The sequence below is a fragment of the Haliotis rubra genome, unplaced genomic scaffold (genome assembly GCF_003918875.1).
Source record: "Haliotis rubra isolate DU_JTF1 unplaced genomic scaffold, ASM391887v1 Scf625, whole genome shotgun sequence".
NCBI lineage: Eukaryota > Metazoa > Mollusca > Gastropoda > Lepetellida > Haliotidae > Haliotis > Haliotis rubra.
The window spans coordinates 167,897-180,838 of NW_025767330.1; the positions used below are offsets into that span (position 1 = coordinate 167,897).

The 12,942-nt window shown below is 36.1% G+C and overlaps 1 protein-coding gene across 3 annotated transcripts in view; it reads left to right on the forward strand.

Moving 5' to 3' along the window:
- The window catches only part of LOC124256353, a 64,892-nt gene that overhangs the window by 42,569 nt on the left and 9,381 nt on the right, over window positions 1-12,942 (forward strand). The window contains exons 8-12 of one of the 3 annotated variants that reach the window (XM_046690343.1): window positions 3,113-4,146; window positions 4,363-4,421; window positions 4,969-5,064; window positions 5,465-5,560; window positions 5,963-6,058. In XM_046690343.1, the coding sequence (XP_046546299.1) occupies window positions 3,113-4,146; window positions 4,363-4,421; window positions 4,969-5,064; window positions 5,465-5,560; window positions 5,963-6,058 (1,381 nt within the window). The remainder of the gene's footprint in view (window positions 1-3,112; window positions 4,147-4,362; window positions 4,422-4,968; window positions 5,065-5,464; window positions 5,561-5,962; window positions 6,059-12,942) is intronic. The other 2 variants (XM_046690344.1, XM_046690345.1) reach the window with 2 other exon arrangements.

Consider the following 12,942-nt stretch of genomic DNA (forward strand, 5'->3'; position numbering starts at 1 on the left):
GATATTTTAAATAATAACAGTTCTCATTTAATTATTCCATTTTTAAGGAAATAGATTCGTTAAATGATTTGTAAATAGATAAATATTTTATGAATGGAAATTTAACTTAATAACGTAGATTGTTAGTGGCTGTAACCTCAAGGGGGGTGAAAGTACTGTAAAATTATTGTCTTCCTGAGAGGGTACATAAGTCCCAAAACTTTCAAAGTACAATCAAACTGACCAACTTTATAAAACGTATTTCTTTTGTGATTTTAATTTTGGCTAAGTTTTCCTACAATTACCAGCGGCTGAAGGGATGATGTAAATCCAACTAGGGTCCATGCAGGTAGCGAAAGTACTGTAAGTCCCCATGGTCCCTGGTATGGTGATCAGCCTTCAGTTGTTGGTGATCTATAGCCCGGTTTTATGTTGTATTGTTGTCAATAGTGATACATTTTTATGATAGCGTACTAGTTTTAAATTAAGAGCTGTGATATTCTAGTAGTTTTACTGTCCTTCGATGACAGATTTTTATTATCTCAATTTATTTTTAATTGATATGAATTACATAGTTCTCGTCACGATATGGCTGAGATAATGCCGATGTGAGGTTTAATCTTAATTCTTTTTCATGAAACTAACTTCAATATCTACATTTTGCCTTGTTCAAAATCATATCATACGTGGATATACGATACGATTTATATTCTTTCAAAATTTCTGTTTGAATAATATTTACATTAGAATATGACAGATTCAGTATAGTATTTTAAACCTTTACACAAGTGTTAGAAGATCAACGTAGTCATAACTGCAACATGTACTTTTTTTCCTATGATGTATAATATTCAATACTTTGGGACTAATTGCAGTTTCACATGAACAGCGATTTTAATTCAACCTTATAAGTAAAACTGATAATATTAATGGAAATGATTTTATACATTTTATGAAAAATATATGCACACACGTTTACAGGAATTGTCTTGTTCATTGAATTTGTTTAATTTTTTTTATAGACACATCAATTATGTACATTGGTCAGGTGCGTGGTTGATTCACTATCATTGTTTTCGACAATATAATCAATTCATATTCGATTAGAAATTATTGTGATGGCAGGATATCAAACTCACTCTTAGTATATATATGAACATTGTTTAAAATATATAAACCAAGTCATGCCTTAATCTGGAGAAACCTTACATCCTTATATTGATAGTTCCATACAAAAAGAGTTATTATTTTGCATCTTTCCTTGTATACTTCTGAAAAGAAATAGCCACATAATCATAGACAAAGAAAAGTCTTATCCTAAAAAAATATTCGGTAGTAGTGAAATTTTATTTTTCATTTACTTTAAATTGATGCCACACAGGTGCGCGTGTTGCTCACAATAAGATACGTAGTCAAACCGTCTAATTGGTGATATGTTCAGGACACTATTTAAATGGTAAAATCATTCATTTTATGTTTTGTCTGAAGAGTGTTAGATTCTGACATAGAAGCGAGACCTTTTATACAATTAATGGAAATTAGGTGAGATATATACTAATCAGCATACCAATGTCGTCTAAAATGTTGCATTATTTTCCGACGTCGCCAAATGCAAAACGTGTAGCAACATCTTCATTGGTGAGACAGACAGACCAGTAGCTTCACGTGCGAAAGAACACAAAACTTCAGTCGACAAATCAGATCTGAAATCCGCAGATTCCCAACACATTATGAATAATCCCGATCATGAAATTGATTGGGAAACTGAAGTCCTCGCATAAAACATCAGTGACGAGCGGAAACGCAAGTTGATTGCAGCTATCTTCATCAAACGCACAAAACCAGCAATAAACAATATGAGCCCTGTTAGCTGTAACCAATGACCTCCACATGTATTGCGTCGTCATAGCATTGTGACGTCACGGGCAGAGTTAACAGTTACTGTTCAGTTTTACCTGATGATGGGACTAAAACAAGTCCTGAAACGTTGTATTCAAGAATAAAAAGAAGATGTAACCCAGATAATCTCTATATTCATCAAATAGCATCTTCTGCCAACCATAAGTTGTTGGTGATCTATTGCCTGCTGTTTTATCGTGTTGTCCTCTATAGTTCAAATGTTTTAGATTTAATTACTTGTTTTACGTTTCTATCTGTGATAATCTAGTTATTTTACTGTCCTTCGTCGACAGTTTTGTTTAATTCCATTCCATTTATTATCAATTTACAACTTTTTAAGTCACGGTATGGCTGAAATATTGCCGATGTCACAATAAATCTTAACTCGCTCACTCACTGAACTAAACTGATAAATGAGTAAATAACTGCACAAGTTGAGTTGAATATCTTGGATGAGGCACGTGATTCGTTCTTGAACCTAATAACCAATTATTGAGAAAGGCAGAAAAGATGCAATGGAGAATAAGATGAGCCGCAAGTCTTGTGTCTTTGTAAAAGGTTCCCAAATCGCCCTCATTTTGCACATATACAGGAACCCCCAGACTTTTCAAACAAGATGTTTCGAGAGGACTTAGTTTCCGGTGAATATTTATCGCCTCACACTTTGCTCTTCTATACAAAAAAAATATGTTCCATGTTCAAAACGTACATGGATATGTCATGGTACTATAGCCTGAAAATATTTGTCAAGAGACTGACAGCCACACATTGCTACTTTCGCGTAATGACAAGTCCAATCAAATATTATTGTTTGTGCTTGCATCGTCCTTGTGGTCATAATGCAGTGAGAGAGTGAACTGATACTACGATTGTTGGGCGCATGTTTGATGCCTCTCAAAGTACATGTATTGTATGGATATCTGTGTGATGCCGGTATGTGATAATATCATGATATGGCTCAGCTGATATCAGTAAGAGGACTTGATCTTCGCTCTTCGGCATGGCGATCATTTCAGCCTCAAACCTGTGGTGCATTTTCTCAGTGAGTGTTTGTGACAAATCTGACTTACAAAGTTCAGACATGAGATATTCGACATATTCATATGTAAAAAAAAACGGAATGGCTCTGCAGCATCATATTTGTGTATACTCTCAGTGTAATAGATTGTGTGGAATGCTTCGTGTCACTACATTGCATGATTTCATTTGCTCATTTAAGCTTTCTGTCTTTCAGACGGTACACCTTCCCGACGTGTTCTGTCTGTGAGCTGCAGTTTACCCTAAAAGGCCCCGCCCCCTACCTACTGCCCTGTCTACACGCCGTGTGTGAGACGTGTGTGACATCTGCAGCTTGTGGTGTGATATGCTCTACATGTCAGAGGGAGGTCAACCTCACAGACACAAGCCTCCAGAAGGATACAGTGAGACAGAAGGAAATATTCCATCTGACAGTCAAACATTGCCCCACAGAGCTTATCTGTACACATGAAGATGACGGCAACCAGGCTGTGTGTTGGTGTCGAGACTGTGAAGAGTTACTCTGTGAATACTGCCAGAATATGCACAACAGCCTTAAACTTTCCAAAAAACATGTACTTCAAAACTTCAGTGACATGGTACCGACTGTCTCGGACATTCCAACATCTTGCAGCATCCATAAGTACAACGCCCTGGATCTCTTTGATAAAAGCTGCCAGAAGTTGATCTGTGCGAGGTGTCGACTTAGCGATCACGCACACCATGATGTTGATGAGTTGGATGTGGTTGCTGATGCTGTAACAAAACAGCTGCGCCGTTATAAGAATGTTCTATCAACGCTACAGGATCGCCAGCAATTATACATACAGAGCGTAAAGCAAGGAAGGGAATCCACTCACAGAACGCACAACACTTGGAAAGAAACGATTCACCATACTTTCCAGATACTGAGATTACAACTAGATCAAAGTGAGAAGGAATTTCTGATTGATCTTGAAAGTCAAACAAAGGAAGCTAATGCAATACAACATGATCTTCTCACCACTTATGAAGACGATATGAAGACATGCACAGGGGTTGTAGACTACATCGACAAAGTCCTTCTCTATGGCTCAAAGTTAGACCTCCTGGACGTGGAGAGTTCTGTAAGGGACATGACTCAGGCATGCCAAGACACTGCTACACCAGAAACACACATTCCTCCGGCTGTCTGCAACAGCAACGCCTTGTCAAAACTCAGATCCATCACATCAGGATTTGGCCCCCTTTTGACACGTCAATCTGTTAAAGGTATGCTTGCTGGGGAAAAACCCAACTAGTTGTTCGTATAATTATGGCATGTGTACAGCTAGTATATGAAGTGGTGTGCATTGTATTAAGATCTCCTTCACGTGCTTCTATAACAACGACTTTGTCTCGTTATAATTCATGCAACTTTGTTAATTAATTTATATATCCATCGTTTTGATAAACCATCTGATTCATGTCTTATTCGCATCTTTATAGACGCGGATACTCAGACTGATGATGACTTCATGGCCGACATGGAAATGAAACACAAAATGGTGAGTATTGTCAATGGTGGTACATCATGATTCTTACCTGTAAAGTTGTCTCAACAGTAATGGTTTGTTTCAATCAAGGAGCAACCTGAAATGTTTAGTATTTGTTATATTATTTTTGTACGAGCTGATGAACCCCTCATACAGAACTTTATGGCAAAATCAGTAAATGGCTAGACAAGATCAAAGAGTACACGGTATAATGTCATATAAAAGCACTAAAGGAGTCAATGCCATGGGTCAGATAAGGAGCAGGCACTATAACATATGTCAGTGGATTTCCTCCCCGAACGTAGTTGGACACCGGCAGGTCACAAAAAGTGTCGAGTCTTCATATTGCTCTTTCAAGCGTACAGACAGCCTTCTGGACAAATTTACTGAACTCCCGGAACGATCCCCGTTCATGTTTGTCAACCACAAAGCGGGTAACTCTGCAGCATACTTGCGGTAAAACTTGGCAATCAAAGTGCTCGATATTTTCGAATCATAATCACGAAAACCATGTATCTACTACCTCACAACAACGTGTAGATGAATATATTTATTGCAGGTCATTGCAGAACTGAAGACGAAAAATGACTCCGATGAGAAACGCATTAAAAGACTTACAGACGAGTCCAATGCTGAAATCAGAAGCTTGAAATCGGTTGGTTTCTTAACCTGCATGAACACACATCTTCATATATCTTATTGAACAAAATGTCATCTAAACAATATCATTAAATGTAATCTAAATATGAAGAGTATTTAAGGTAAAAGTTCAATTGACCTTTATTCACACTTCAATATGCTTCTTTTGTTTTGGGCTCAGTTTCTCGTTTTACTGAGGACACAATTCGACCTAACATTAACCAGCCCTTTGGACAAATTTACTGAACTCCAGAAACGGTCACCCTTTCATGTGTGTCAAGAACAAAGCGGGTAACTCTGCAGCATACTTGCGGTAAAACTTGGCAATCAAAGTGCTCGATATTTTCGAATCATAATCACGAAAACCATGTATCTACTACCTCACAACAACGTGTAGATGAATATATTTATTGCAGGTCATTGCAGAACTGAAGACGAAAAATGACTCCGATGAGAAACGCATTAAAAGACTTACAGACGAGTCCAGTGCTGAAATCAGAAGCTTGAAATCGGTTGGTTTCTTAACCTGCATGAACACACATCTTCATATATCTTATTGAACAAAATGTGATCTAAACAATATCATTAAATGTAATCTAAATATGAAGAGTATTTCAGGTAAAAGTTCAATTAACCTTAATTCACACTTCAATATGTTCTCTTTTGTTTTGGGCTCAGTTTCTCGTTTTACTGAGGACACAATTCGACCTAACATTAACCAGCCCTTTGGACAAATTTACTGAACTCCAGAAACGGTCACCCTTTCATGTGTGTCAAGAACAAAGCGGGTAACTCTGCAGCATACTTGCGGTAAAACTTGGCAATCAAAGTGCTCGATATTTTCGAATCATGATCACGAAAACCATGTATCTACTACCTCACAACAATGTGAAGATGAAGATATTTATTTGCAGGTCATTGCAGAACTGAAGACGAAAATTGGTTCCGATGAGAAACGTATGGAAAGACTTACAGACGAGTCCAATGCTGAAATCAGAAGCTTGAAATCGGTTGGTTTCTTAACCTGCATGTACTCACATCTTCATATTTCTTATTAAAAAATGTGATCTAAGCAATATCATTAAATGTAATCTCAATATGAAGAATATGAAGCTCAAATAATTTTCTTCACCTGTCAATATTCTTCCTTTTGTTTCGTGTTAAATATTTTTTTGACTGTGCACACAAGTCGTCCTAACATTAATCTCTTTCAAGAAGTCAGATACACAAACTTAGTACAAACATTTACACCGATTTTATTTAGAACAGGAATAGATGGATCAGTAAGAAAGACAACACAGAACACAGAAATATGGCTTGTTAAATGCCCCCATTGTTATCTCATTATTCATGCCGGGATTAACAATCCCCGGCTTCCATTTGTCCATCCACCCTACCAATTTAGCGCTAATTAAGTACTGGCTTCCCTTGTTATCTTATCACTGTTTGTTTATCACTGTACGTCTTTAGCTTTCTGTTTCCTAGTTTCTAGTCTCTTCATTCACTCGATGGAGGATAAGAATATGATTTAAACAATATTTATTCATTATTAAATGAACGGATTGGTAAACAGGCTATAAGCCTATAGAAATACCTCTCCGAATACAATGCGATGGGAAACATTTTATATACATTCATCATTACAGACAAGAGAACACACCATTTGAGGAGTAGAAGACTTAATGAAAAACACAGTAGTATAATTAATCAATTAGGTAAAAAATCGTTTTGTTAAGGTAAAATAGTCATGTACAGATTTTACAATATTTTCATTGATTTCGTCAGAATATGAGTAACTTCCACATAGTACAGATTGAATATTAAAACCATTTATGTAATAGAAACACTGCGATCGAATTGAATTAAAATTTGGACAGATAAATAGAAAATGAATGGCATCTTCATAATGATGGCCACAAGTGCAAGTAGACGTATTTTGAAGAAAACGGTCAAATTTATGTGCGTTTAAGTCACTACAGCCAAGTCTTAACTTACAATGAATTATTTGATTAAATCTATTACCAGTGTTTCTGAAGACATGATGTACGTTGGATGAGACATTTCGATCAAAGTGTTTCCTGAACATGGCAACGGAATCTATGTTTCTTGTATCATTATCTAACTTGTTCCACTCCATCACAGAGGATGGTAAAACGATTTTTATATGTTTCTGTACGACATAATGGTACTTGAAGCATATTACTAGATCTAGATCCATATGTGGATACAGAGGATATATTTATTGGAATTAGATCTGATAAATACTTTGGAGTTTTATTATGGAACATTTTATGAAATACATACATTTGGTGGTTTTTACGACGTTCCCTTAATGATGAAAAACCAGTTTCATGGTAGATTTTGGAATGACAAACTCCTCTAACTGATCCACATATGGTTCTTAAAGCATCTAAGTGAAGTTTTTCTAACAATAACTCTTGAGTTTGTGTACAGTTATTCCAAATATAATCACAATAGTCAAAAGTGGTAAAACAAATGAACTATACAGGGTTTGGAGGGTTTTCCTCTGAAGGCGGTATTTCAGACTTCTTAAACAATTGATCATAGGACTGACTTTAGAAATAATATCATCTATATGTATATTCCAGTGGCCATCACTTTGTAAAGTCAGCCCCAGATGTTTTATGAGTGTCAACAGACTTTATCGGTATATCATTCATTATAAGATCTGGCATTGATGTTACTGTTTTCTTTCTAGAAAAATGATAGATTCAGTTTTATTGGGATTAAAGTTTACTTTCCATGCCTGGGCCCATTTAGCTATTATTTCTAAATCATCGTTTAACATATTGGAAGATACCATAGGGTCATCAATTATCACATATAAGGATGTATCATCGGCAAATAATTTAATATTACACTGTATATCTTCAACAATATCATTGATATAAACCAAAAGAGTAAAGGTCCTAGGACTGATCCCTGAGGGACGCCAGCTTCAATTGATTTAACATTTGACTTATACCCATTTATTACTGTAAACTGTTTTCTATTATTTAGATAACTTTCAAACCATAATAAAAGAGATCCGCGAATTCCACTAGCCCATAACTTATGCAAAAGACCCTTGTGCCAAACCCTATCAAACGCTTTACTTATATCGCAGAATACAGCGCGTACCTCCTTGCCACTATCCATCGCCTTAGCTATATAGTCATACAAATGAGTGAGCTGGTATGACGTAGAATCACCAGTCGTGAAACCTGACTGTAATGAAGTAATAGTTCCATTATCTAGAAAAAATTTGACACATATTTAAAACACACTTCTCAAATACTTTTGAAAGACAACTAGTAAGTGAAACCGGTCGATAATTAGTATAATCATGAACATTATTTTTTCTTATAAATTGGAACAACGGATGAACATTTCCATATATCTGGAAATTGAGAAGAGGACAAAGAAATATCAAACAGGTTACAAAGTGGAATAGACAATTGTTCAGCTAAACATTTTAAGACACGATTGCTAAGATGATCTGGACCAGTTGCTTTAGTGACATCAAGCGACAGTAAAATATCCCTTACTTCAACGCTTTGTAATCTTATATCAGTGAGACAATTTTCCACGTTAATATCAGAATATACATTAACATCATCAGAAGAACTGTTAACCGCTGCCATACTCACAAAGTAGTCATAAAAATATTTGCTTTCTCAATATCATCTTCATAAACAACACCATTGTGTTCAATGTGTGGAAATATCTTAGCTTTATCTGTTTTCTTAAGATAATGTTTAACAATCCGCCACCAAGATTTACTACCATGTTCTGTATTGACAACATTATCAAGTTTTTCAACATATAATGACTTACTTTTACGTATCTCTGAGATAAGCTTATTTCGACTTTTTCTAAATTTTTCCCAATCATTAGGCAAGTTACTACGTTTAGCCTTTCTATGAATTCTATTTTCTTACGCATAAGTTTTCTTATAAATCCGTTCATCCACGGAGCATCATTTGGACGAATCACAACAGTTTTATTTGGAATATTTGATTTACATAAGTCTGTTAATGTATTAACAAATTTTGAAGCAATGGCATCAACATCATCATTTTGTGTAAGAAAATCCCAATTAACATCAGCCACATTTTGCCGAAAGGAATTTATATCAATATTATCGTAAATTATAAATGAATCTTGAATAGGCTTCTTTCATCTGTTTAATAGATTTCAGCGACACGCTAACTGAACAATGGTCACTGCAGAATGGGGGAGTAACATCCGAGGAACTTACAATATCAGGACACGATACAAATATTAGGTCAATAAGTGTTCTCGATTGTTGAGTAATACGTGTCGCCTCATTTATCAGTTGCGTCATGCCATAAATTGTCTTAATACGTTCAATGTTAGGATCTATTCTATTCAACGAATTAGCATTGAAGTCCCCAAGTACTATAGTCTTAATATTAGTATCTATCGCTAAGCCTATTGATTCTTCAATCAGATTCCAGTAGTGGGAACTAGTATTTACACGATAAAACGTACCGACAACATAACTCTTGTTTTTACACGTGATCTGTGCCCACACTGCCTCTAGTCCTGGAAGTTGTAAGTCAGGCCTATGCTTACAGTAAATAAAGTCTTTCACATAAATTGCAACCCCACCTCCCCTAGTTTGTCTATCATTACGAAATGGCGGATGAAACCCAGGCATAAGAATGTCATAATTTGAAATACCATCATGCAACCAAGTTTCTGATATACATATAACATCATATTCATGAAGTTCTGCGTAAACTAAGTCTACTTTATCAGTAAGACTACAAACGTTAGTATGTACAATACTTAAATCTGAGTTAACTGGTCCCGGGTTAGGGTGAATATCTCCACAACAGAGTAGTAATAATATAGCTATCTGAATACCCCCTGACCCCAAGTGTACAGACTAACATCACCAAATAATAAGTAGATATGTCTATTTTACCATGTTCTTTATTTAGGGACTTACAGTGATATACCCCGATTAAATAATAAGAATATACTCCGTTGCATCGTGTTATACAAATACAGAAGTTTACACCCATAACTTTTCTTAAATACCTTTAGGCATTTTATGAGTCCTGTTTTATGAGCTCTGTTTTTCACTGGGCTAAGCTACACATTTGCCTACTCCCCATGTTACCCGTGAAGATCCGGGTTAGATTGGTCTTCAGCAACACATGCTTGTTGTAAAAAGTGACTAACGGAATCGGGTGGTCAGGCTCGCTGACTTGGTTAGTTGACAATGTCATCGTAACCCAACTCCGTAGCGTTTTTTGCTCAGAATGTTGATCACTGTATTGTCTGGTCCATATTCGAATATTTACAGATCGCCGCCATATAGCTGTTATATTGCCTAGTTCGGTGTTAAACAACAGACCAACCAAACCAACTCCCCGTCGGGCTGTATTGTATCAGTGGTGGAATTTTATACACCATGTGCCTTTCATCTGGTCGTTTCATGTGGGCATATTTCACACATATATATATCTACTATTATGTGGAAAAGGTATTGTTCTAAATATATGTGCCATAATCTCTCATACTTCTACAAGAATGGCTTGTGTACATACGTATATATCTGTCTGTCGCCGAACTCCCAACTATCGACTTGAGACAGTGCCACAGTTCATCGACCGACGTGGTAGGGGTGTTTAACCAAAACGTAATAAAATTGTTGCTTGGGGAATAAAGCACTATATGATAAACACCTGTATATTGAAAATAATTTAGTTTAGATGGGGAGTTGAGAAGTTGGACGTAAGAAGGTGGGAAGTTGATTGCGTATAAGTTCAACTAAGTAAGTGGTGTAAAGTATATTGTGACTTATTGTGCAGAACAGTTAAACTGTTGCTGATAAGCTAATAAAGAGTCTACTAAATAGATGAATTGGGGTTAAATGTTAAAAAGTAGGGCTGGGGAGCCAGGGTACGGTGTTTATGTTTTGGTTGTGAAACGTGTGGTGCGTGGCCTGGACATTGTGAGTTAGTCTGGATAATCGAGTTTACACTGTAATGTGTGGCTGGATAGGGATGTTTTAAAGGGTTTATTCTGTATATATTCTGATATTTTATTTTCAGACCCAGTCTGGTAGTTATTGAGTCATTTGATTTCTTCTAGTAACTAATAGGTAGTATAGAATAATAGTAATAGATAAATGTTTTGTAGATGTGTAGGAGGGTTTATTTGTTTGCATCCCAGTGAATGCCAGCTATTGCTCTCATTCGATTTGAATCGTTTTGACATGAGTTGACCAGGTTATAAACAAGATGATACAGGTAGATAGTTCCATATATTGAACGTGTTTCAAGTCCTCCTATGGAAACGAAAATGTTACGCAAGATTAACTGGATACACTAATCAGCTTTTCAAAACCTATGCGACCACGTCCAGCTGCCTTTACTTTACTTTTATTCTCAATAGACCACCAATAGTGGTATAAGAGTACATATCACACACATCAATTATTGCATACAGTCAAAATGGCGGCGGAGTGTAACAATATATTGTAGAAAATCAGTTCTTGGTATAACATGTCTATTATCTCACTTTCGTTAGAAGAAATCTTTGGGAAAAGATGGGTTTTGATAGATATTGTGATGGCAGAACGGGTTTGAAATTGGCGGACCAAAATGTCGCTTACATTATAATAAAGAAGTTGTATATCCATATAACTTTCTCAGTTGTTCAGCACAGCAACTTCTAAATGCCACCCAAAGAAGTTCACTGTATATGGCTAGACCAGCGTACTATTTTCAGCTTTGATTAAACGAACGTTTGACTGCATCCTTTATTTGCTTAGATTACACCATCGACTGTGGAATGGTTCTGTTACTACATTGATGTACAAAGGTCCTCTACTGTCTCGTGCGTCTCCTCTATGTTTGGGTAGGAGCGATTTAGGTTCATGTAGGTGAAGATCTTCAGTTAATACATTTCATCGTCTTTATTGATTCAAAGAAACTACAGCTGTATTTGGATCAACCTGAAATACAATAAAGTGACATAAACATAAATGGTTAAGTTCCCATGCCTCATTTCTAATTCCTTCACCTATAACCAAACAGCGAGAACTGATAATTATTATAGAATTGTCTACATGCGCCTCATTTATAGTGCCACATACTTCAAAAAACTCTCTGAATGTGATGTATATGTAATAAACTGAGCTGCAAAAGAAACGCAAGTTTCAATTTGTTTGAAATGTAAGTGTAATTCACCATTCCATTAAGTAGGAATTGAACTGATGGCGTACAATATGGCGTCACAAAACCATCAACAATGAACCTAAAACATGAATATTGCTCTTAGGCGACATATATTTCAATTCACACACTCATTCAGTGATTTTATTTTAGGATGATGGTTTGGATGTGGTTGATTGTCTTAGTGGTGGCCACTCGTGGTAGAAATCACCATGAAAAGATACTTGCCACAGTGCCTTATTTGTCATAGATCCGTCCCTTTCATCTGGCACTTCCGACACATTTGTCACACAACATCATAATTCAAAGAAAACCATAGAAAAGAACCAGTCAGACTACAAAATTCGTAAACTTTTGGAAGCAGTCCACATCAAGAACATAGGATCCGCCCTCAACATAGATGAAGGATAGTACATTCCCAATGCCTACCATCACTTGATAAAGTAATCAATACTATTTCTTGTGTACATTATCTGTTTCAATTCAACTATGTACATCGACCCCATCCAGTGTATATCACCCTTCTGGCTTCCAATCATTTACCCAATCTCTTCTACAAGCGTTGTACATCAACTTCATATGTTGTATAAACAACTCATTCCCTATCTACTGTAATAACTACTCGTCATTCTTCATCAACGCAACTTCTAAAATGCCAATCAAAGAAATAATTCAATTGG